General features: G+C 41.2%; 1 protein-coding gene across 1 annotated transcript in view; it reads left to right on the top strand.

Annotated features, from left to right (window-relative positions):
- The first annotated feature begins 8,269 nt into the window (after positions 1-8,269).
- Positions 8,270-26,679, top strand: part of LOC105830075 (protein gooseberry-neuro) — a 32,156-nt gene continuing 13,746 nt past the window's right edge. Inside the window, exons 1-3 of the mRNA XM_036283025.1 lie at positions 8,270-8,757; positions 12,718-13,031; positions 19,384-19,495. Coding sequence (XP_036138918.1) covers positions 8,709-8,757; positions 12,718-13,031; positions 19,384-19,495 — 475 coding nt within the window. The 5' untranslated portion in view covers positions 8,270-8,708. The remainder of the gene's footprint in view (positions 8,758-12,717; positions 13,032-19,383; positions 19,496-26,679) is intronic.

Genomic DNA, 26,679 nt, shown 5'->3' with positions numbered 1-26,679 from the left:
AATTTTTTTAGATACTTCAACGGAGAAAATCATTCTTGTCGTGTAAAGAAGTACCTTACATATAAGAGGTGCATTTCATCGCCTGTGCAGAGAAGACACGCGGGGTTTCCGCCTTATTATTTTTCATTTTTACACACTGCCGTTCTCAAGATCGATCCACTTCGGCTTATCTCGCGCACGTCGCTGCCGGAAAGATTGAAATCCGTCAATTAACTTCTGATCGATGCTTTATGAGCACGGGACCCGAGACTGATGGACCCCGCGCGAAGCCGCGACCGGGAGGGGGAGGAAAAGGGGGGGCTGCTTTATTATCGCGCGGGGTGCTCAGGGGAATAAACGCGCTCAAGTAACAGTGAGACGCGAGCGCTCGCACGTCCCCGGATCTGAGAATGGTCCGTCGCGCTTGCCGCGAGTTATTTAAATAAAGCCCTTTGTCGGGCCGGGTCGAGCCCATTACCGAAGTACTTTTATAGCCACGCGTGTACGCCGATATGCCATATTACCGTTTCCCTTTCTTGTTTCTTTTACTCGTAAGGGCTTTCTCCTCCACCCCCCTCTCTCTCTCTCTCTCTCTCTCTCTCTTTCTCTGTCTCACTGTCGGCCGACCGAGCGGGCGCGTGCAGGCGTCGCGAAACTTAGCACCGAGTTATATTTCGGACGCTCTCTATAGGAAATATATCGCGGTTATAACGCGTTGGCATAATTATAAAATATAAAATATAAAATAGAAGATAAAGCGGCAACTACAAGGTGTGTCGACAATTTTTTTAAGGACTTCTTAAAAAATATTGATTTATTTTTTTACATTTCGAAGAGATCATCATCAGTCAAAAATCAAGAACTGATAAATTAAAATTTGAATAAATTTGAATTTTTTAGGGATGTATCAATTTGTTACCGTTATCATTTTTTTCTTTACTTTAAAAGGCTTAAAAAAATTTCAGTACTCGTAGTATTTTTTTAACGATTGACTAATTTATTTTGAGTATTAAATGCATTAGTAACAATGCTTGCAATACTCAAAATTAGCAAGTAATTAAATATTTTATTATTATTAATTATTAATTTATAATAATAGTAATAATCAAATTGATCAACTAAATACTAAATTCTGAGACTACATCAGACATCAAATAAAATTATACAATTATACAAAAAAGATGCGGAAAGAACAAGGAAGACCTTCTATTTAGACGATGATTAACGGATCGTTCAAGCATCACCCATAACGACAATAAATGCTATGAGGAAGAATGCCGAGAGAAGCGCACGGGTGGTTTGCGGAATAAGATGGGGGATCGTTCCTCGCGCAGTCGCAAAATGTACGGGATGTCAGGGGTCGTTGCGTATTTCACCGTGCGTAAGTTACGCGCGAAACCGAATACCCATTGCGTATTACGGATTTACGTTGCGAGGAACGTTGCTACCGCTGCTAGTGGAGTCCAAGTCGACCTCTTGGACTGGCGCCACATCAGTTTACCCGCGTGATTGCGAAAGCTTCATAAAGCACTCTCGTTTTTGCTGCACTTTGTGCTGTAAATATTCTTCGAACCCTCTAGGCCCGTAATACAAGGCGCGCACGAAAATTCCACTTTGTTACTTAGAACTTAAAAAATCTCAGAGGCCACGGTTTTGTAAATTAACGCTAAATAAAATCGAGTTTTTGTTTATTGCGCGATATCAAGTTACTTTAGAATTAAGCTATTAAAGAATTTCTGCGCTCAACGCTAAATTGTTCATTCTTGTAAAAACTTTGTATATCTTTACGAAAAAACCGCGAGAGTATTCTTTATATCGTTAGAACGAAGTTAAGCTCAGGTTCGGAAGCCCGATATCTAAATTATAGCGTTGACAAATAACGCGGTTCTTGCTGCAAAGTCTCAGAGGACACTTAGAAACTGCGGGATACCGCGCCGACGTCTACTACTCCCTCTCTCTCTCTCTCTCTCTCTCTCTTACGAAAAAGCGAGAATTCTCGCAGATGGTCTCGGAGTCAAGGGATCTATCGATCATATGCGTCTCGCCGCGGCCAATATCGTGGGTGTTCCTTGCATGCGCGCGTCGGAGGGTCGAAGGGAAGGAAAAGAGGCGAGAAAGGGGGAGGCGTAGACGAGAGGCGAAAGAAGCGTCCTACGTGTGTGGTGCCCGTTCGTGGGCCCCGCTTGCGAACTATGCGTCTCAGAAATGTCAGGGCAGCGAGCACGCCCGTATGAACATAATTTAGCTCGTTATACGCGAACGTTATACCTCTCTCGGCTGGCCCCCACGAGCCGTGAGCCTTATGGGTCCCCATACGGCCGCATGGGCCGTGTATCCTATGCGAGGTGAGGTCAGGGGGCCCTCTGTTCCAATTTTGTGCCCAATAAGACTAATTCCCTCAAAGGTGCCGCGCCTCGGATCCGGCCACCTCTGCGGCGAGAACTTATCGCCAAATTTTACGTAAATTATGTGACGTCACGCATTACACCGTGCGGCAGTTTCTGTAGAAAAAACCGCGCTTCCGAGACGCTCATCGTCATCTGATGACCACTAAAAAGGGTCCTCCAGGATCCTGGACCTTCGGGTCAATTATACCGTTTTGGCAAATGTGTCTGCGAATTTATTTATTATTATGCCGCTACGTTGACGCTAATGATTTTGCGCTCTCAAATAGGATGACTCAACGTCTGTTGTGAATCAGCAATATTGAAAATAATAGAGTGTAACGAAAGTAGTTAATTTAGCGATTCAATAATACTTACTTGATAATTAACATTTTCAATGTCAATCTATATTTCAAAAATATTAAACAATATTCTAATTGCATGTTACGTTTTTCGGATCACAAGCTTTAGACAATTATTTTATAAAGAGAGAATTATCAGTACGTTTGTTAAGTATTGAGTCAAAAAAAAAATTAAGATTATCTCTGGAATAATTTTGGCGACTCAGTAAATAATTTCCGTATCGAATACACGGAAAAAAAATTATTCTCAAATTAAAACTTATGTATTTAAATTAACGCGATCCTTGTTTCATATATAAGCAACAATATATAATCTTCTTAGAAGAATTTAAAAATCTTGAATTTCAAGATATTATAGTCTTATTTCAATACTATAAGTATTATTTTAAAAATATGATATGTTTTGATAATTTTATTCTAAGAAAATTATAATCTTTGATTTAAACATGTAGTATTTTTTATCCAATATTTTTTTCTTTCCATTCAAGAAAATTATTCTTAAATAACAAGAATATTATTTTCTTGGTTAAACTATATAAAATTTTGAAATAAATCTTCATTCAAGTAAATCTTTTTGATTTAACGCGATATAATCTCATTTCAAGATTACCGTTTTGAAACTGGAGATATTGTCAAAACAAGAATATTCCTTTTTTTCTGTGTACCTATCGAGCATGTCAAAGCTCGTGGATGCGCACCCTTAGAGAACCGCGCGCGTCGGGGAACCTGCGCACATCGACACCAATAACTCACCCTATCGCGAGGAATGCGTCAACCACGGCAAACAGTGGATTCTGCATAAATTCTGACCGCGCTCGCGGAAGGCATTTAAAAAGGTATATCTCTTTCTTCCGCGGCGTTAAACGCCGGGTGGTCGTCCGCTGGCAATGGCCCAATTCTAAAGTTATGCAAAGGACGCATTCATCCGTTCAATAAGGTGATCAGGAAGATATTTGGGGCATTTGGTAGTCTAACGAGGCGGTTAAAGAAAGACACCGGGGCCCGGGGACTGAAACCACAGTTTTTCGTGAACGTCTATTCAGCTGGCGGCTCGATGGAAGGAAGACACGAGACACTCGCACTTTCCCCGATGTTGAACGCCATACAATGTGCATAATTATTACGTTTTTCTTCCGCGCCCGTAGGAAACGTGTCCTAAGAACTATAATTTATTTACACTCCTCGAAAAAACGCTAGTTCTTGCACTCTTTAGGGCTGTAATAAAAATTATTCGAAATTAAAGACAAAAATAAGAAAGTATAAATCAAGTACATAAAGAATAAAAATTTTCAAACTTGAACGTATTAAGAAGAATTGTGCTAAATTGTCTAAATAAATTTTAGCTGGATACAAATCTAAAAATAATTTTGACAGGTATCGAAATAGTTATGCAAGGTGCTCCGGTTGCTAGAAAACAGAAACTTTTGCAGCATTGTATGTCACGTTTAAACGTGATCTTTATAATAATTTTAGTAAAGACATTTTTAACATTATAGCAATTATTTTGAATATCCTATATAATTACTTTGTCTCACAAAGTCATCTTCGAATCTTCTCAATCTTTCTCAATTTTTAATAGAAATTATAACGAAAAAAACTCGTTCTTTTTGTTTATGTATATGAATCCAATATGCTGCACTTGCCGAATCTCATTCAGGAAATAAATGTCCGTCTCATTATGTCCGCCGCGGACATCTCTCATAGACATCTCGAGCACCTAATAAGATTCCAATTCAATTACCGGAAAGAAATGGCCAAGGGGTCATCGATCGTCGCCCTCCCCGTCGTCCACCCACTCGAATTCGAGCGTAGAACGCAAAACAATTTCGGGTCGTCCCTTTGATGCGGCCCGGACCCGAGCTTCCCCTCCCTCTCTCCTCCCTTTTCGCCCGGTCCAACTCGCCCGACAGCGTCCCGTCGATCCCGGCGCGCACGAATTTCTATTAAAAGCGGCAATTAGTCTAAGTCCCGATAAATCTTGATGAGTGATACGCCGACATCAGTCTCGTTGTCAAAGACGCCCGCGGCGCGGCCCGCACCGATTACCAATACAACGAAAGCGGGGCGCACGTACCCCTGACACACACGCGCACACGTGAACGCGTGTGCGTGGCGGACAACGGGGGACACGCGTGAGCGCGACGGACGATTCGAATTTCTTCGGACTTTTCTACAGTCGTACCGCGGGTCCCGTTGTTATGTTAAACTAGGTGAGAAAGCCGGGGATGCGGACGGGACGCGCGCGGTGGAACCCCCCTTCTCCCCCCCCCTCTCCTCCCCTCTTGCTCCCTTTCTCCATTAGAATTTTTAATGCGGCCGTTTAGTGGGCGCTCCCCTCAGAAATCGAGAGCTGCAGCGGGAATCGCCGCCGCGAGGAACTCCTAAATGCTCCGGCCTCTTTCCTCCTCTCCCGCTGGCCGCTTCCTCTTCATCTTCCTGTCTTCTCTTCTTTCCTCTTTCTTTCGCCCTCCTCCCTTTTTTGTTTTCTTTTCTTTTCTCCTCTTTTCTTCGTTATTTCGGGCCTTAAATGCCCCGGCTGGCACGGCGTTGCGTCTCTGGAGAACGCGAAGCGTGGTGTCTTGGCTCCGTCCGTGCTCCGTGATTACGTGGCTGCACAGGTGTTCCTCGCGAGGATCGATGTCTAATCGCCGGCGGAAGCAAAATCGTTTTATTTCACGGTTTAACTCCGCCAAGTGGTCTAACTTCGCGATCTGTACGAGCGGTTCTGCGCCAACAGAAATCGTTTCTTATCCGCGCTTTCTCCTTCGCGCACAGAAACGAATTACAGTGTAGAAGATAAAAGTCTTAACGCGCGCAACATCTGTTGTAATATCGACTCTTGATCGATCATGCGTTTCTCCGGTATCCGTGATTCACAGTGACAATAATGCCGTCGTACAAAAAATAAAATCTTTGAAATTGTTAATGAAACTCGACATTTCTCAAAAGTTTCTTTAAACCTCTTGTAGTGTTGTGTAAATATAAAAAAAATTAAATTCTACATTCTTAAGAAAAGGAGGAGAAAAGAGGTGTTACATGAAATCTGCTTCCTGTCATCGAGCGACTTAGACGCGAAGGAACTTTAAACATTTTGGCGTTTGGCTGCAAAATGACCGAGACGGAGTCATCACGTCTATCAGCGCTTGCCGATCGAAGAAAATAAAGAAAGAGAGAAACCGAAGGAAAGAGCTTTACTACTACGGCGGCAATTTCGTCTTCAGGCGAGACGCCGTTTGTGACAAGATCTCCCAACAATCTTCAACAAAAGGCAAATCCGGCCGAGAGAGCCTCGTGAGACTTTTGAAATTCGGCAAATCAATTTCTTCCGCGTTACAACGTGCTACCTGACATCCCCCATCGCACCCACGATCCTCGTCTTCGTTCGTGTCGACCTTGTCGCAGGAAACCAATCGAGTTCGAACTTTTTTTTTCTGCAAAATCCAAAAGTGATGCCTAGCTCCCCAGCGGTACTCGACCTTAGCCCGAGAGCAACTTTTGGCCGGCCCCTAGACAATGCACGTGAAATAATGTCACACAAAACTGTCGAGGCGAAACCGTTGTCTACTTTTTCCCGGAAAAATTCACGGAACGAATGAGTCTTCGCAACTTCTTTCTGGCGCGATGTCACGCTCCGTTCCGTCGGTTAATTGTCAAAAAGATTTTTTCCACGCTGTGTCACCGGTAGCACATATCCAATCAAATTTGTCAAATTTGGTGTTAATGGCAGAGTAACGCTGGAAAAAAACGGATTAGAGTACAAGCAGGAGTGGCAATATTTCTTGGCTACCTATTATGAAACAGCATCGATATAATCAGCTTGAAAATCTATCGACAAGCTTAAAAATGTCTTACTTACGATCGAAGTGAACATAATGTAGTCGTTTCTTCTAGATGTCGCTTATAATTAATATTGCTTCAAACTTAAAAAACAAATAGTTGTTTAACGATAACCAAATGTTTTATCAATTCAATCGAGTTCTTTTTCCTTTATTTGACAGGCTGGCGTACTTCTTCAATCTATAAAAATTGTAGTATAAATAAAAAATATTGTTTCGAAAATTGATTGTAATAATGATTTAAATTTACATATTTAACATCACATAATTATATTTAAATAATAAATAAGTTTTATTAGAGTAAAAATAAAAAATACAATAAAAGTTTAAAAAATTCACGATAAACAACGGATTTCTTATCCTGACTTCCCGTTTGTTCTGCAGCTTAATCAGACTTAAATGTCACATCATGATTATCATGAAGCTATTCTTCTGTAATCTAAATTAGTCATGGACTTGATTCCTTCACAGACTGATTTCTCGGTTGATCCGCAGAACTTATTCCGAGTGATTTCTCTAAAGTCTCGCTGATCAGCTGTAAATCTTGGTCGATTCTTGAACTTGATGAAACGAAACGCACAATATTTGTAAGCCACCTACGGCGGGCTCCCTTCATTCGTGTCCGTTGCAGCGACAATAATTTTCGAGAGTCCTCCAAAAAGGAAATCCATACGGTTCTGAGTCAGTCCTAGGGGACCCCCCGGCGCTCAAACAAACTTTGACTTCCCAGGACTTTGCTACCGTACGGGGACAGATTTACAAGCAGGTATACAGGCGCGTTTATGAAGTGAATTCTTCGTAAAAATTTTAACCGGGGCCCATTATGCGTTCATTATTATTTTATTCCCAGTCACCGTCATAAATTCATCTCTTCATTTTGGACAAGCGCGACGGCGGCCGACACTTCTAAGGTACAACAGAAAGCATCTCATGACCAAAAATCCTCAAATGGCTCAGAAAAAACTTCGAGGGACATAGTTGTTAAATAATACACTTACAGCATTTATGGAAGTAAGCTCCACGTGTAATTTATTGATGAAGATATATATTAGAAAAAAATGCAAAACATCGCGGAAGAAAAGGAGAACGAAAATAAATGTGGCATTAGAGTTTGGGAGATTCGTTGCTTTATTCTCAAATTTATGTTGTGAAAGGAGTATACCTTTTATCTCATCCCAATGGTGAGACGGTGGTCACACCGCTGGACCGTACCCAAGATTCAAATTCGCCGTGTTAAACGGCGGCGCGTTCCACTCGAAAAATTCATTTAACAACCGGCAATCACTTCGCCCGCCGTGCTATCGTGTCTCCGCGTACTATACGCGTATCAGTAGCAGCGATACACGCGAGACGTGATCCTCCACGACGACACGTTCCGTGGGCGGCCCCGTGGGCAGTGCCGCCCATTGTGCGGCATTCGTTTGCCAACCACGTGGTAGGGCGTAGCCAGGCAGTGGGACCCCACTGGTATCATGAGTCCCAGCGAGCGAGATCACGGCGGATTCGCCTCCCCCTCCCCCTCCCCTCTTACCCTCCGTTCGTGTGGAGCGGACGTGAGCCCCCCTCGGTGTTCTCTCTTTCGAGGGAGAGACACACGGGACACACGGTACCCCACAGCTGACACGTTATTGCCGCAGTACCCCTCGTAACGAAAGCAACGTGTGCTTTGCCGATTCGTTTTCTTGTTTCCCGGGCGCAAGAACGTGCCCGATCGCGACGTCGCCCTCCCCCGTGTAACGAGGGCATCCCGTGGCAACTTCGCGGCGTACGGCGTACTTCACCCCCTATCCACAGAACCTGCGGAGAGTCGCGTTCTACTTGTTTCTTCCGTTCGGTAGAGCCTTCCAATTCCTTCCCATTCTGCTCTTTTTCTCCCCTCCTCTCCCCCTCTCCTTTCGCTCTCTTTCTCTCTTGGGAGATTCCACTTGACCATTCGTGCCTACCTGGAACCTGGGACCTAAACGCGCGACCACTACTCCCTCTGGATCTGGATGCTCGACGAAGAGTCTTTTTCTTTTGGGGCGAGTGGCGAGCGTGAAGAGCAAACGCTTTCTGACTCGAGAGTGGCAAGAGTGGAGTTTTACCTGTTAGTGTGTGTGTGAGAATAATTGTGTCAATCGGATAACGCAGCGGAAACCGCAACCGGCATGGACGTCAGCGGGATGAGACCGATCTTTGGTGGATATCCGTTCCAAGGTTGGTTTACTTTGAAATTACCCACGATCGTCAAATTGAATCAGAATTGTATTAATTGCATTAACCTCAGTGAGAAATAGTACATCGAATCGACATCGAAATCATCATTTCGATGTCGATTCGACGTCGAATTGATGTCGAATTCATTATTGTTTTTCGCTGGGAACGGAATGACAAACACGCGTGTAATACTAGAATTCTCTTTCAAGTACTGATAAAACATTTTCAAAAGGTTTAACATTTAGTATCCGAGAAGATAATAACAATTATATTTTTCCCGGATTATTCAAGTACGTTTCTATCTTGTGATAAGGTTAAAAATTCTCATGAGTAGCAGATAAAGAGAATTAAAATAATTTAAAAAGCGCATGATTTTTAGACGGTCAAAGCTGCTGCATAATTACCAATTCGTTTTTTAAATAAATTAATTAGGCACTATGGAAAGTTAACAACTGCACGCTGCTCAAATACAATTCCCGGTTATCGTAATGCATATAAGTGCTTTAATGGGAATATAGTTTCGCGATTTGCATTTCTTAATTGCGATTCTCAGATCTTATCTGATCGCGTGCGATCTCTCTGACACGGCGTTCGTGCGTCGATAATAACGGCGCGCGTAAAAGGGTGTATTTGCGTCGGATCGCATCGACGTTAATCGTCGCATTTGAAAATTCTATTACCGCGATTAAATAATTTACGCAACGCCACGTCGGTAACAATGTAGCCGCTTAATCGTCACGTACATGCACGGTTATTAAGACGCTAATTAAATTCAGTCACGATCGCCATTAGCACACATTCGATCGATCGCACCGCCGTGTGATTTTGATAAATCAATCCTGTCCAAAGCGAGAGCGATCCCCCATCGTAAATTAAACGGTAACGCGCGTTCGCGCCGCGCCCGGCCGCACATTTCCCCTTCGCCGTCATTTAATTGATATTCATCTTTAACGCGAGCTCGCGCTTCGAAATTGAATAAGACAAATCTACATTTTATATTATCGTGCCACGTATTGGACACGGGTGCTTATTAGGCGTGACACAATTTTCCCTCGGGCGCATTGTGTGAAACGCATCGCGGTAACACGAACCGCAAATTGTCGAAACGATATATCCTGTTCGCTAAGCAGGTAATTAGCAATCAGATCATTAAAAGTAATAGATAATGCACATATCGTGATGTTAATTGATATTGCAATTCGAGGAATGACGAAAAATGATACCATCTCCTCGATTTGGAGAAATTGTTACTTAAAACGGTAACAAATAAATGTAGAAACTTACAATATGCATCACATGCATGTTACAATTTACATACAGAGATTATTGAGCATGCATTAATCCTCAATTTTTCTCGAATTATTACATTAACTTTAGCGTTGCATATTTGCAACGTTCACTTTCTAAGTACATAAAAAAGAATTAGTATCGATTCAACAATTGGTGTCTCATATATAAGCAAAACAATGGCCGTGAAAGTTTTAAGTTCTAAAATATAAAACTTTTTTAAAAAGATAGATGATTTAAATTCCAGCAAATTATTTTATTTATTTATTTTATTAATTTTATTTTAATAATATAACAATAATCTAAAAAGTACAATCTGATTGTTAGATAATAATTACAAAATTTTAATTCTTAATTTGAAAATATTGTTATTCGTTGTCCGATATTATTTCCTCTACACTTGAATTGTTTTTGAATAAAGATAAACATACATTTCTCGATAAAACTACATTATGTTTATTTAAAATTAACAAATTTTTTTAAGAAAATTTTATATACTTTTATATGAGACAATAATTATAGAATTGAGACTAAAACATTTTTTCCTTTATAAACATAAAATTAAAATGTACCGATATATTCGATCTATGCAGTTTAGTTGTACTTAAAAACGAAAAATGCCATACGTAGCATCAATCACTTAAATATATCACCAGAAAGAGTAGACATAAAAAAATTAAAAAAGAAAAATGAACTATAAAACGAAATTTTTTACTACAATATCTTGAAGTACGGTCAAAAAATGTTTCTCAATGACAATAAGATTACTTCTAGAAAGTTAAACAGTTTGAAGCACGTACATAAGGCGTTTGTTAAAATAAAATGTCTGCTATATGAACGCCATAGTTATATTACAATAGACGTGGAAATTTTTGTCAGACGGGTCACCGCGGGACGTCCAAAACGGAAGTCCAAGAAGGTGTCGTCGGCGTAACAAAGGCGACGATTACCGTTGCTAATATTGTTCCCCAAAAGTCGAAAAAATTTTTCAAAAGGAATTCCTACCGGTCCAAGGATTTTGACCAGCAGATTCCAACAATTTTTTTTAACAATAAGACTCCAGCGTTCCGGATGCTCGCGCGCGATTGTATATATTATAATTACCCGTCTCTCCTCTCTGTGTACACGGAGCGTCCGTAATGCGTAAACATAGTAATTACGCGTTGCGGCATTACCGCGCGCGCGTTTACCCGGGATGGCCTGATGATACGGGAGCTAATGTCACGTACGGTAGGGTGGCTAATTCGACTAACGATCCCGGCTTTATACTCGTTAGTGCTGGAAACGGCCCGGTGCACGCCTCCTCGCGCGCATAACTTCTTCAATTTTACGGCTGTTAGCCGTGTTTTTGGTATCCTTAGCCGCATGAGAGCGCACGTCGCTCCTGTTATCTGATTTCATGTTTGCGCCCCGGTCCGATTCCGCCGCTAATTTCCTAATTTCAAGCTCAATCACCGCAATTGCGCGGGAAACCGCTCACGAAACCGCGTTTCCTCCGCTCCGTTCGTTACCTTCGTCCCGCGTTTTTCCAACGAAAATCACGATTCCCAGAGCGTTTCCACAATTCTTGCCGAAGGAAATGAATAATTCATTTAATGTTTATTGTCCCAGTCAACAATCTTTGACAAAACTTGTTTTATCTCTTCTCATACCAAATAATACTCGTAAAAATATGTAAACGAGGACCAAGGCTCATTTGCATAAGAGGCAAAAGTTACCATTGCATTTTGTTTACGCAAAAGAAACAATGTTATCGCAATATTTATCACAAAATATCTCTTCCACGATATAAATATTTCCAAAATTTTATTTAAATTAAACAAATGTTGCAATCAAAAAAATTAATCTGATTCAAAAGAGGACGAAAATTCATATTGATATTCTTTAGCTTGAAAAAATAGTTTCTGTTATACGACACGTTATTTTGAATAATAACAATAATATCTTATTACAAAATAATTGAAATCAGATGTATAACGGGAAATGTTGACTCATATTTAAAGTAAGCTTACGCACGAATAAAAAATGTGTGAACAATCAATTTCAACTCTGTTTTATATTGTAAATGTTTTATATTGTATTTAATACTTTTATATTGAAATAAGCTACATATAAAACAGTTTACATTTGTTCTTCTGTAACAGTCCTTTGCTATTTTATTATTATAAATTAATTTCCAAAGATACAATCTTTAATCAAGAAATACATTTCTGCGATTCTGTTTTTTATTTCTATTATATTTTTATTAATTCAATATGTTTGTCGAATTTGTCGTTTGTAGATAACGACATACTTTACATTGTAATATATCAATTTGCCCTATCAGGACAAATTGACAAGCTGCAATGTATCATATTTATCTTTCACTTATTTCTCTCACAAAGAAATTATATCATGTACAAAATCGTTCCTGGTAATGTAGAGAAAGGTCCTCTTTATCACATTATAGTACAGTTTAATCATAACAATAGTTGTTAAAAATGTCAAAAGCCGAAATTGTGAAAACTGTGCCAACAAATACTTTGGAATTTAAAATCACGATATATGTTTAATTAATTCAAGCTAAAAAATTTATATAAGCACCTTTATATTTTGCACTATACTCGTAATACTTGTGAGTCTAAAGTTTAAATTCTATTAATTGCTCGTTAATAGAAGAGTTACTTCTTATAGGACAAGGACGGATGAATCAGCTAGGTGGAGTGTTCATCAACGGGCGACCACTTCCTAATCACATTCGTCTGAAAATCGTAGAAATGGCCGCCGCGGGTGTCCGTCCTTGTATGATCTCCAGACAGCTCCGAGTCTCGCACGGGTGCGTCTCGAAGATCCTGAATCGATATCAGGAAACCGGATCCATTCGCCCGGGCGTGATCGGCGGGAGCAAACCGCGAGTGGCCACGCCGGAAGTCGAGGCGAGGATCGAGGAGCTAAAGAGGGACAATCCGGGAATATTCTCCTGGGAGATTAGAGACAAACTCGTGAAGGTAAGTGAAAGAAATCATTATTCTTTCAGTTGATCAAACAACATTGGGAGGGAAACAGGGTAATAGACTGAATGGGATTCCCGTTACAAAAGCTCCCTTCCCTCCCCTCCCCCGGAAAAATAGAGTCTTATATAACTCAAGAAGAGACGCCGTAAAATCAAAAAGGAAATGAAGGCGAAATAATGAAGAAAGTACACGAAGCTATACGATTGTACGAAGGCAAAATAGCGATTTCAAGCTGTTGCTTCATTATTCCGGTCACGCGGGGATTTTTCCGTCCGCGAGAACCCCGCGAGCCATCGCTCGACCCCTTCGATCGAAACGTGGTGGACGTTTTCTGCGCGCTTACTCGTGCGTTGTGTGTGTCTCTATCTTTCTCGGGGATCATGCTCAATGGGGGCTTTTTAATCTTGTGCACGAGGCGAGAGAGCGGCGGGGTACGTGAGCAGCCCGAGGCGACTCGCGTGTCCTTTAATACTTTACTGACCGCCGTCTACACCCACGCCTCATTGGCGTAACACCTCCGCGTCTCGATTTTCGAGTATGCAAATGTGCTTTTCCGTGAATAATCTCTTCCGCGTTTGCACCGTTCAATATATGCCGTACGATTTTCCGAGATAAGAAGAAAAAGAAGAGGGAAAGAAGCGCCGTTCGTATACGCGGAGGAAGATATTACCGTGAAGAGAGGAGAGAAGATTAATTACCCGCGCGGACGTCAACGCCGAGAACATATTTAATTATGAGTTGCTGTCGTTTGAGAACATATTTAATTACGAGTCGCTATCGACGTAGGCGTCGGGCAAATTATGGAAGGAGAATATAAATATATAGGAAACCGCGAACGCGCGGGTTTCTCGCCGGCAAAAATTATATTACGCGAGAGAGAATTCGTTTCTTCTCCTGCTGTATAAACGTGTTTGTCATTGTTTCTTTTCTTCTTTCTTAGTAGAACGCTCTATGTCATGCGAAGGAGACGAAAGCGAAAGATGATGTCGCCGCGAAAACTATTAGAAAATTAAATTGACCATTTAATCCGAAGTCGGCATCGTCACGAGCTGCGTGAATCCTCGATTCACCTCCGAGCTCGTCCTGCTTTTATTTGCAATCGTCCGGCGCGGTAGCACTCCTCTCTCTCTCTCTCTCTCTCTCTCTCTCTCTCTCTCTCTCTCTCTCTCTCTCTCTCTCTCTCTCTCTCTCTCTCTCACTCTCTTTCGGAGCAACAAAAGTCAGGTATCGGATCTCCCAGGGAGGGAATCCCGAATATCTCTACGTGTCTCCGCGATAAGATCGACGACGGTTCTCAAATCCGAAACCCCCGAGTACGAAATCGTCCCGATAGGACGGAATATTTTGTCCCTCCCTTCGACGCTGAACCTCCCTCGCCGAGAGCGATCCACTTGATAGAGAGATAAATCTTGCCCGAAAGATGCATCCGTTTATACATCGACCGCAAGAACGACAATAAGGAGAAAATGTATCAATCTGCAAGGGGCGAGTGCGCGTGCAACAATACACACGAGAGAGGCAAAAAGAGAAAAGGAGAGAGAGAGAAAGAAACAGAACGAGAGCGAAAGCTTGAGCACGGAAGAAAGCGAGATGTGAGCAAAACGAGAGTAATGGTGCGAGAGAGAGAAAGAAAGAGGAGGTTTTGCGTCTGCAAAAGAGAACGAAAGAGAGAAAGGAGTGATGAGAGAAAGAGAAATTAGAGACGTGAAAGCGAGAGAGTGAGAAAGGAGAGCTTGAAAGAGAGAGAGAAGGAGCCGAAAACACCGTTCGAAGAAGGAGAACGGGGCACGGACGAAGAGCGAGACGACGGGCGAGAGGACGAGCGTAGAGAGCCGTCGCAGAGGAGGAACGAGAAACGGTTTCGAGAACACGTACGCCGCTGCAGTCGTGGAGGCAGGCCGGTCGTGGCCGGCATTAATACGGCATTTAATGTTGGAAGGGGGCGTTCCCGGGGCCCCGAGGCCCGCAGGGTCCGCGCGGCTCTCTTTCTCTCTCTCTCTCTCTCCTCGTCGCTCCCGCGGTCCAGCCGCCTTCGCCGGCTCTACGTTTATCTCTCTCTCTTTCCTGTCATCGCCCGGGACCCGACGCCTCAGCCACCACCGGCAGAAGGATCGTTATTGTTTCTGAGATCGGCGATCCGGCAGATAGCGATCGACACCGACGACCCCCTTTTCCTTTTTCTCTTCTCTTTTTCCTCTCTCCCGGTTCCCCTCCCCTTTCTTCTCCCTCTTCCGGCTCTCTCGTGTCTCGCCGGTCTCTCTCTTTTCCTCTTTTGAAATCTTCGGCAAAAGCAAAAGGCAGTTCTTTCACCTTGGCTCGCGGGATAATGCTCACTCGATCCCTTTACCTCGCGCTTTCTTTATTTATCTCGTTCTCTTTAGCGAATCGCCCGTTCGGCACGCACTCGATCGCCGCCGCCGATAACGCCGATCGGTATCGGCGCGTGCGTACGTGCGGAGATTTTCGCGGCTCCGCGACGGGACGATGTGCCGGGTAGGTGTGGCGACCAAGTTTCCTTGATACCCGATATGGCATCACGAGAGATATGAAGAAATCTTCGAAACACTATACGACCTGCGCCACATCCAATATCTCATGCAATCTCTGTCAAATGGACTCGATCTTAATAATCTTGATCTTGATCGTGATATTAAAGTTATATATAAATCTATTTCTTTTAAAGAAATGTCGAGTTTAAAATCTCAATATGAACTGCCAGTACACAATTTCGCTTAATAAGATATACGCACTTCTGCGTGCATATGCACTTTTTAAAAACTAGGTTTTACCTCGATAAATACATTGTGCAAATGTTATAATAATAGCATCATAAATAAACGAATATTTTGCAGTAATTGCGCTAAAAATAATAATGCAGCAATTTAGTCGGAAAACAATTTCTAAATAACATTTTAAGTATTAGGCAAATCTAAATTTAAGACAAATGTTTTACAATTATTTCAAAATGTTTAATTTTTTATTTAAAATGTCGTCATGCTGAATGTGTAATAATTCATTTAATATTTTGGCACTATAATTTATAAATAATATATTACACATTTCTGTAAGCCTGTATATAAATTAATTATATTTCTAAGTAATATAGTTAAAATATTTTTCTTAATTATTAATAAAACTTTATTAATTTAATTTTTCAAATGTACAAGTAAAATAAATCATGACATCGTTATAAGTTTGTCAAAATACTGTTTCGAAATTGTGTAAACATATGCAATATTTTAATCTAGTCTTTTTTATAGATTTTATTATATAGAATCTCCTGTTGTATTTCTATTAAAAAATAACCTATCACACGTTTTTTTTACACTTTTGACTGTATTTGATTTAAAAACTAGAGCCAATTCACTGTTTTTATTTTTCGATTCGGATTCTACGGGAAAAAAACCTATCAGAATCAGTTGCCATTGTTTATCGACAAAAAATTTTTTTGCACTATAATTTAATAAATGTTTTATCGATGTACATGTCACATTAATTTTTTTTCCTAAATGCCTTTAATGCAACGTATATTGTAATTTGTATGGAACGAAAGGTACTTGTATGAAAGGCCTGGCTCGTACTACGGACATTGGATACTATGTACTTTGATCGCTATTATACTTCCGTGTGGCATCCCACTGATAGCTCACTTTGCGGACATCCATCAGCAGCCGCGTTGGAATCGTTGAAACTACAATTATTACGACGAAGATGATGGCTCAACAAAGATCCCGTTTGCGATGTTATGGCCCTTCGGTTTCTCATAACGGTCACTTGCAGCTACACTGCAAGAGACCAACGCCAAAACTACCGCAGTTAAAGAAGAGAGTGTCTTTCACGCAAACGGAATAACGGATTTTGCAACTGATTGTTTGCTGAATCATGAATTCTTCTGCGTCTTCTGAAATACAATAATTAAGAAAGTAACGATCACGATTCATCTACTCATCAGGTTTTATTAGGTGTTAAACTTAGTTTCTGCCACGTGCAACATTAAATAAAAATCCAAGCCAAACACTTACCAAATTATCGATAGTGTTAAATATCACTATGATTATCATCATAAAATCCTTGATGGTCCGAAACTGCTACCGTATTATAGTAATTTTTACTATAAAATTTTCTCCGTGTAATGACTGTTTCCAAACGTTTAAAAGTTGAGGAAAAGAAGGAAAATGGATGCCACATGAGTTATCCGAAAGCATCATTTCGAATCATGTGTCCATCGCAATGTTTGCTAGAATAAAAAAAAAAGTATTTTGTGGCCTATTATAATGACTATCGATGAAAAGTAAACTTTTCTCGATAATCTTAAGTGAAAAAAGTTATAATAAATCCCAGCAAACCCTCAACATCAACGCCAAAGCAAAACATTCACAAGACATTGGTCTGCATTTGGAGGGATCAAAAAAATGTCGTTTATTACGAGCTATTGCAACCGAATCAAACTGTTAGCTGACCTCTATAACAGTTGTCCCGATAAAACGACGAATTAATGAGAAAAAGACCGTCAATAGCTAGTCATTGACGCAAAGTGATTCTTTTGCATGACAATGCACACATTGCAAAGAAGGTGAAGGAAACACCGTTGGAGCTCGAGTGGGAAACTCTGCCGCCTCCAGCCTACTCTCCAGAATTGGCTCCATCAGATTACCATCTTTTCCGATCGACGCAACACGTGCTCGCTAACACACACTTCTCTGATTATGGAGAAGTCCGAAAATGGATAGATGAATGGCTTGCTTCAAAAGACAGCTCATTCTTTCGTTGCGGATCCAATTTTGTGCCAAAAAGCTGAGACAGGATTATAGAAAACAAAGGAAAATATTTTGATTAATGTATATGTTTATTTACTTTTTGAAATAAATGCGTTTTTAAGCAAAAAAGGAAATAGCAAAAATCAAGTTTAACACCTAACAGAACACTGAATATATTATCGCAGTAATTTAAATAACAATTTTAATTTTACGCTAATGTAATCCCATTTATATTTTATGATTTATTTGTCTCGCGTCGTCCCCTGGCAGCAAGTCGGGAAAGAAAGATTATAATTAAACCGCAATCACTGTAAGTCGCAGTGATTACTTTTCTCGCAAAGCTCCCGCTTACAATAAATATCACGAAATGATTTGAAGAGAGCTTACTCATGAAATAGAATCAAAGCATAATGTCAACTTAATTTTTTACTTTGTGAAATTAATTTTGTTTATTAAACGTTAAATTTCGCACTGGTAGGTTCATATATACGTTTTCTCGGATAACCATGCAACGAGTCTTTCGTCGGAGGCCCTCGTTCCCTGCGCGCGAACAACGCAACAAAATCCAATTGCGTTGCGTCGTCGCGGAAAGGTTGCTTTCGTTTTCCACCGATTACCCATGCGTTTCGTGTCGCCGAGCAACCTGGATCTCGCGCTAGCCGTATTCCGCCGTATGGTGAGCATACGTGTAACGGTGCCGGGGCACAATGTGTAATAACGCCGCCGAGAGTCTCTCGGCGCGGCGCAAATGTGTATGCCGACGCGGAAAATAATCGCGCCAAATTGTAGTGCAGTAGCCTGCAGTTGCAAATGCCACACGCGGGTCGACGGTGCCACGTAACTCTGCGATCGATCAATCCGCCGATTTCTAGCTGGCGAACGCGCTGACGATCGGGACGGAAACGTGCGAAACTTTGTGCAAACCTAGCAATCTCCGTCCGGGAAATCGCGGAACGTTTTTACGCAGAGATCACTCGAATTAATGCGAAAACAAAAGGCGATGCAATGGCGCGGTGGAACACTGTTTTATCATTATCATAATAACAGCATAGCCGCTTATCTCGCAAAAATTATATATCCTGCGCTAAAGAATTTTTGAAAAAAATTGTCGGTTCCGCCAGCGTTGAATAACGTTGAATAATACCAATCCATTCCAATAGTCCGATTCGATTTTTAATCCTGCCTCTATATAAAAGACTATTAACCCTAGAATACCACTTGTTATTTTTGAAATAATACCACTTTGGGTGAAAACTTTTTACAGCGTTACAAGAATTTTTTTTACACTTTTAAAGATTCATCTCTGCTTTATATAGTATGCAAAGTGTTGAAATAATTAAACTTTTTTACATTACTTTAATGTAAAAAAGTTTATTAAATATTTTAAATTATCAAAGTTTTAATAATAGTGAAACTAAACTTGAATTAGCATCGGATTGAAAAATTCACCCGTAATGCTTTAAAATGAAATTTGAGACAAATTGACAAGGCTGACCGTAAATTACAAGTAATAGTTTTGGTAATAAGGTAGAATAAATTAAATTTATATGTAGTTCGCTATTTTAATAAGTAGCTTGGTTCGTGTGCAGGAAGGTTTTTCGGATCCACCAAGCGTCAGCTCCATTAGCAGACTCCTTCGGGGTGGCGGCAAGTCGGGAGATGACGGCAAAAAGGATTACACTATCAACGGCATATTAGGCGGCGGTAAGTCTGAGCTTCTTCGTTTCGTATACCCATTACTAAATTTCACTGTAAAAAAATCCCGCGTTACGATCTGTACGACTTTCCAATAAATCCCGAACGTCGATAAGTCGTCGTCAATTCTCGTCATTCGCTCGTCGTTCGCTCGCCGGAGAAGCAAAACGCGCTCATGAAACGGCACGAAAGTCACGTAAAGTTCCCATCGGACAGTCGAAGGGTTAATTACCCTTTTAGGCTGTCAGCAGCGAGAAAGAAGTCCGCGCAGCGAGCCAGATAGCAAAGGCCGTGCCGGCGCGATATCGCGCGAGAAATATGGAACGCAGGAGGAAGAGACGATTAAAAAAAGAAAGAAAGAAGAGACGCGCGATCCATCGTCTCGAGGGGCATCAAGAGCTTTTAACCTCCGCCGGTCCCTGCGTGGACCCACAGTCCACACGTTTGACGTACGCGAGCGTATATATATATATATATCGAGACCTTCGCTCGCTCTCGCTGTTAGGGACCAAGTTAGCCGGCGCGGCGGGATTTAATCTCCGGTGGGCGTGAGCAGGATTAGCCAGGTTGCCCACATGTCCGACAAACGGATTACAGAAGTGTCAATATCTTATGGGACGCGCGGGATATTATCCCGCGTCTCTCGTCCCGTCTCTCGCCTACCTCCTTCCGAGATTTCCGTGACGCGATTTCGTCCCGCGATGTGTTCGAAAAGACACCGGTAACTTTCCGCAACTTTCCTGCTGAACGCGCAGAGAATCGGCAGTGCAATGTCCTCGCTGATCAATTTGAAGCGGATCTTGCCAGCTTGCAAAACAAAAATAAATAATTGATTGATATAACCGATAGGCATAAGTGCCGCTTCTTTATCATTTGATTTGATGGTAAAAAAGCTGCAGGTGGATTATTGAACTTTATATTTTATTTCAGTAGATTATGCAGAGTATAGAGAGACACAAATCACACGAAGGATTAAGTATTGTTTAAAGTACAACAAGACGTAGCCACATTTCTCCCTCTGAAAACTTAATGATAGTGAAGAGAAATGATGGTGATTGCTTCGTGAATGTTACAAATTACAGCAAGTGCTGCAAGTATAGTAAGCGTTACAAATAAACTCATTAGATTGCGTGATTCTAATCGTAAATACCTGCCATTGAGCCCTCTCGGGGCTCCGGACCTCCATCTCGCTTTGACGGAATATCCCGATTCCTAAGCCGGCGGCGGGCGCGCACGATTCAGCTAGGTGTTCCGAACGCGAAGCGGGAATCTGTTTTCGTGATTGATACAGGTAGACACGGTGGAATTAGCGGTACAGGTGTCCCAAAGTCTTAAGAAGTCAGGCCGAGCGAAGAGGACGCTGCCGGGGTCGAGAAAAGATCCTTCGATCGCGGACCGTCGAGAATGCGAGGAAGGAGTCGAGAGCCCAAGAGGCAAGAGCCGGGGCCTCAAGGCCCAGGGGCTCCGCGAGGGTCCCGCGGAGATCAAACGGGCCGCCTGCCACACGTCGACAGCGGTGCTCATCCGCGGCTCCCTGCCGCGTTCCTGCCGCGACGATTCCTTAATCAATCTAATCGAGCAAATTGGCCTCGCAGCGCGCGCGTATCGTTTCACGCAAATCCTCTGGCGAGTCGAGAGTAATCTTCTTGACATAACGTTTCTCGGACACGAGATTGAAGCGCCGAGAACGGGGCCGGGGCGGCGGCGTGCGAGAGGACACGGCGGTAAAAATATCGCGCGCATGCCATAAGTAATAACCAGAAGCACTCGAGAAATTTCGAAAAACAATAATTAACGGCGTAAACCGGGGCGCGAATTTCCAGCGAGGAGGCGCCTCCCGATCGAGGAAACGCTAACCGCACGGAAACCGTCAATTACAGATGGGTATCGCTTTCGGTACGGTTAATTACGCGCGGCTCGCGATGTGCAACCGCCGTACACGCGGCGCGCGATTCGTAATCTTTCCCCAAAATTACGATGATAGAAATCTCGACTGCTCGTTCGCTCGCTTCAACCACCCTCCCCCTCTCCACGCCCCCGTCCCCTCGCCGCGGCGCGGCGCGGACTGGCGCGAAAATGAATAATTATTTAACGAGCGGGTGCACGTTCGATCTCGCGTTCGCACCGCCGTTTATTCGTCATTAACCGCTTTCGCGGTCAGTAAAATTGATTAATGCCGATCGGCCGAATTAAAGCGTCGGCGAGATTGCAATTTATCCGCGCCGCGACTCGTTCGCGCGGATTTCAAGACAAAAGCTACGTCCGTTTCTCTCTCTCTCACACACACACACACACACACACACAAAACACACCGTGAAAATAAATAAATCCCGAAACGGATGTAGCTTTACGACTTCCTGCTATCGATATCAAAAGGAAAGGAAACACTTCGCCGTTAAAATATCGCGAGCGCCGTTACAAAGTGAATAGATACTTTTCACGGAACTTTATTAATTAAGAGAAAGTCACAATACATATGTGTCGAGATGGCAAAAGACAATCGGAATTTTCTTTATTTTTTGTACGCAGTGACCCGCCAAGTGCCAGCAACTTTGACAAGGAGCTTATATATTTCAAGCCGCTCCCTCGATTCACCCTTTTTCCGTTTTGCTTTCCAGATAAGGGCGAATCACATATCGCGGCCGTACTATCGGCGCCGTGCGGTTGAATAACTTATACGGGCTCGCGGAATAGGGAGCGAGGGGGCAATCGTGATAGGGAGCACCTCTGGACGGATATACTCGTAGTATGGCGGAGGTGTCGGTCAGGGTATAGGTGTCGGCAGGCAAGCAGGAATGACACGTAGCCTGTGGCTTTCTTATTCCTTCTTATTCCGTTCCTTTGGCCTCGGCCGCCGACGAGGGATTAGCCTAATGGGTCCTGCCCACCCCCCTGCGTCACCCCGTTCTCTCTCTCTCTCTCTCTCTCTCTCTCTCTCTCTCTCTCTTTCTCTCTGTTCTCCTCCTCCCCCTCCTCGTACTGCACCGTGTATAATATGTGTATATCCGTCCTGGTCCCTCTTTTGCGCCATCTCTCTCTCTCTCTCTCTCTTTCTTTCCTTTTTTACTCCTCTCTCTTCCTCTCGCTCTCCTTCTCGGATCTCCAACGCGAGACAGAGATCGGACCCAGGAGAATATTCGCGCGATGAACAACGCCGCTAAGTGATTCACAATCAGGTTTATTGATTGTATCGACGATCGGCGATCTCGCTCTCATCGGGAATGCGCCGCCGACGCTCGCAGGATACTGTTTTTAATGTTTAAGCACACCTCGGCGCACACCGCACCGGGATCCCTTTTCTTATAATACGCGCGCTGCCGACCCCCGCTCGCATGATTCGCAATCAAATTTGCAGATTACATCGCGCCGGCTCGACGGCTTCACATTGTTCGGCCGTCGCGCGTTGCTTCAGCGCGCTATTATCGAGCCGCGCGCGAAGAGTCAATAAAATCTCTCGAAGCCGCGATAATATCGAGGTGAGATCCTTAGTACGCTAAAAACGGTGATTTGCATGTTGTAATAGCGTTACTTCGCTTTACTGTGTCGGAATCAAATTGATCGTCCCAACGAGCAAAAAAAGTAAATTTATTGCCCACGTAATAACGTAAAAAGACTCTGACCATCGAAAACATTCTCGTGTGTTTCCTAATTGAAACAGGATTTCGCGGTGCGGTTTTTTTTTATCAAGGGACAAATGATTGGATTGCTTATATCACATCGGTAAGAAAAAATAAAAATAATGTGGGAAAAATTTTACAGAAATTAACTTTCCGTATTGGGAGATTTTTGGGATAGATGAAACATTTAGAGCAAATTTTAGGAGATTAAAGATGTACAGTATTTTTTTAGAAAAGCAATTTATAATGTATATTAATTCTTTATTATATATATTATAAATGTTTGTAACTCGACAACACAGGATTAACCACACATCTCTCCAATTTATTCACGACTTTCTCGCTTTATCAACGTCGCAGCGTGCTACTTTGTCGCTCCACGGTTCGTAATATCCTTATCTCCGGGAGGAGGATCGCGAAAACATCGCGGGTTCGAGAGTCGACACATCGACGCGGATGAGGAATGCGAGAGGAGTCAGTGAGCGATTACACGGGCGCGAGAGAAAAAAAAAAGGGACGCAAGGACGCGAGAAAGGGAGCAGAGAGCTGGCACGTCTGGGCTGATATCAAAGCGTGTATCTAATGCGCCGCACGAATCGGGCCGCAGGCCGCCAGGATCCGTGGACGCGATCCTTGTCACGCGAGCGTATAATCCTCCGAGAGCGATGTACATACCCGTATCGTACGACGTGTGTCTTTACGGGCGCGGCTTTACTCATGGATTGAATTAAGAAAAAGCCCGGGGTTTATGCGGGATAATCCTTTCGGATTGATTGATAATTACTTATTCTTACATTTTATATCCAACTTAACCGTAACATCTTTCTTCGAATGGATCTGCGAGCGAGAGTCTCCGAATATTATGTAATTTAAATTGACAATTTAGAGAAAATGCTTTGACACGAAGCAATTGTATTACCTGTTTCTTTATATATGATTTCTGCATTTATTAATTAGTCGCGCGTAAGTAATTTTGTTTCTCAATCCTCTGCGAAGGAGTACTTTCGAGTGTCATTAAATACCAGTCTTTTCGTCCTAATCACTTAAAGCGCGATTGTAGTGAGGTACGAAGCGCGTAGACGCAACTTAACGACTGCATTGTCGCTTTAATTTCCTGCATCGCCTCCGTCGTTTCTTCTGAGCCACCTCACTCTACGTTTTCAGCACCACCTCGGCCCGCAATTCGTCGTAGTCTTCTCTTTCATTAAGCCGCGATTTAATCGGGCGCACTTTAAGAGTCGAGACTCGCGCGTATATTACGGAAAAATGCTAATTATACGGCAACATCGCTCGAGGACGATCAATCGATCGTTCTATAAAGGCACTTTGTACTCGGGTATTTTCGCGAACGTACATTGCACTTGCAGCATTCGCAAACAGGAAAATAGCTTCTTTTATAATATTGCAAAGATGCTGGCAAAATAAAATTTTACAAATATGTCAAAGTTGATATTTAAGATACAGCGCATTCTTTAGTTTGTTCGTAAATGTCGTCAAAAGTTAATGATGTTTGCAAAAAGAGAGAAAGCTTAATAATCAGTGAAAGTGTTGTCGAACAGATCTTTTATGTTCTATTCATTAAAAGCAAACTTGTTTTTACATTGAAAAAATTTAATAACTTATTATTAACAAATTCAGATTAAAAGATATTTAAATAAAATTACAAAAGTACAGATTTTTTTAATTTTATCTTTCTTCTTATGTATGTTTTTATTTCAGTTCTAAAATGTACATAAAAGATGATAAAAATAATGACAAAATATTAAATAAAATTATCGTATATACACACACGAAATTAATGGTCAAAATACACAATATATTTTGTACACATACAAAAATTTATTTTGTCATGCTAAGAAAACCAATTTCTCTCATTTTTTTTTAGTTTTCTATTTTTAAGTAATATTTATCTCTGTAAGGAATATCTCCTTGATGAATAATCTTAAGAAACACTCATTATTTACTTGAAACAAATAAGATTTACATAAAATAAACTTCTACGTACACATACAAAATTTGTATTTTAATTAAATAAGTATTACTTATTTTAAATAATTGGTAAGTTTATATAATGTATTAACAAATCTAACGTAAGTTTGTTATAAGTAATAAATTTATTTAAAACATATTCTAAATCTTAATAATTTAATACTTTAATTAAAAATATAATATCAAAATAAACATTTAATTTACTTATTACTTTGACTTTTCTTCAATTTAATTTTATAATATTTTTTAAGTATAAATTCTTTTTTCAAGTATATGATAATAAATTTTTTTTATTTGTGATAAATATATTTAAGACTATTAATAAGAAACATTCTTTATTGAAGATAATTATTACTTATTATGAGGAAAAATGTAAATTGAGTAATCGTTTTTCTTAGCAGTAAAATAACTGTTTTTCTGTGTGTGTATATAAGTATAAAAATGTTTTTTATCACGTGTTCAATGTCAATTATTTAATAATAAATCTTAAAAATAATAAATCTTAGAATATGTATAATTAGCTATTATGTTGTGTCGGTTCTCTTGTGTGTAAACGTGAAAGTTAGATACTCAGTCTAAAGATGAAAAGTATCAAAGTTTTTGAAAGGTAGAAAATATGTACATTTCGAAATAGAGTACCAAAAATATCTTAGGGTACAGAAAGTGACAAACACTGAGATCTTTTATAAAATGCAAAAAAAAAAGAATTATTGTATACCGTAAAAAAGAGAAGTACATTTTTACGTGTTATAAAAGATGAAAAATATAAGACACTCAGATTGATAATTAAGAAAAAAAATCATAGATAAGGGAGCAATAGAAAAACGCAAAAAATCTCAGTTTAAAGATTATCATCGCTAGTTTGGATATACAGCAAACGTTCTCGCGAGTGCAATAGTTTTTCAAATTTAAATAATAATAAAAAGTACGCAGACTCCAAAATTAAATAAAAGAACAATTAGAAATAGAAGCTAAAAATTCAACTAGTCATCTGGATTGCCAACTTTTGTTAAAAAAGAGAGAGGCTATGCTAAGAAAAAAAAAGATATCAGTACAGTACGATACAATAAAGATATCAATGATATCAGTGATAATATTGAAATATCTAATAAAAAATCAAGAAATAAAATAAAATTATTTATCGTGTCGTTCCAAATTTTTCAAGGCCATTTAGCAATTCAGCAACGAGAAAGTACTAAAGAAAACCGCCGCATATTTTTGAAGAATACACCCAGGCGTCGAGTTTCCATAAATCTGTGCTGTCGATATCGAAACAAAAAAAAAAGTCGGCGCGTTTGTGAGCCCTTTTAAAAAGGCGACCAGCAATGCGGTTTCGAAATAATGAACGCGGTAGCTCGTTTCATCCCGGAGAGGCATAGCTAACCACCTCATAATTTTAGCGGTCAGGTCAATGGATAGGTCGAAACTGACCACGATGCTGTCAACGTTTCACTTGAGACTCGTGTTACGAACGCAGGGGAACGCTACTCAAGCGGATCCTCATTAAAGTGCAACCAATAAAAAGCAACGTCGAGAGCTCATGTCGCGATCGATCGATATGCATCTTCTATGAATTCTTTATTC

The sequence above is a fragment of the Monomorium pharaonis genome, chromosome 2 (assembly GCF_013373865.1).
Source record: "Monomorium pharaonis isolate MP-MQ-018 chromosome 2, ASM1337386v2, whole genome shotgun sequence".
Classification (NCBI taxonomy): domain Eukaryota; kingdom Metazoa; phylum Arthropoda; class Insecta; order Hymenoptera; family Formicidae; genus Monomorium; species Monomorium pharaonis.
Note: the sequence above shows the minus strand (reverse complement) of the source record. Positions and strands in the feature narration are given on the sequence as shown.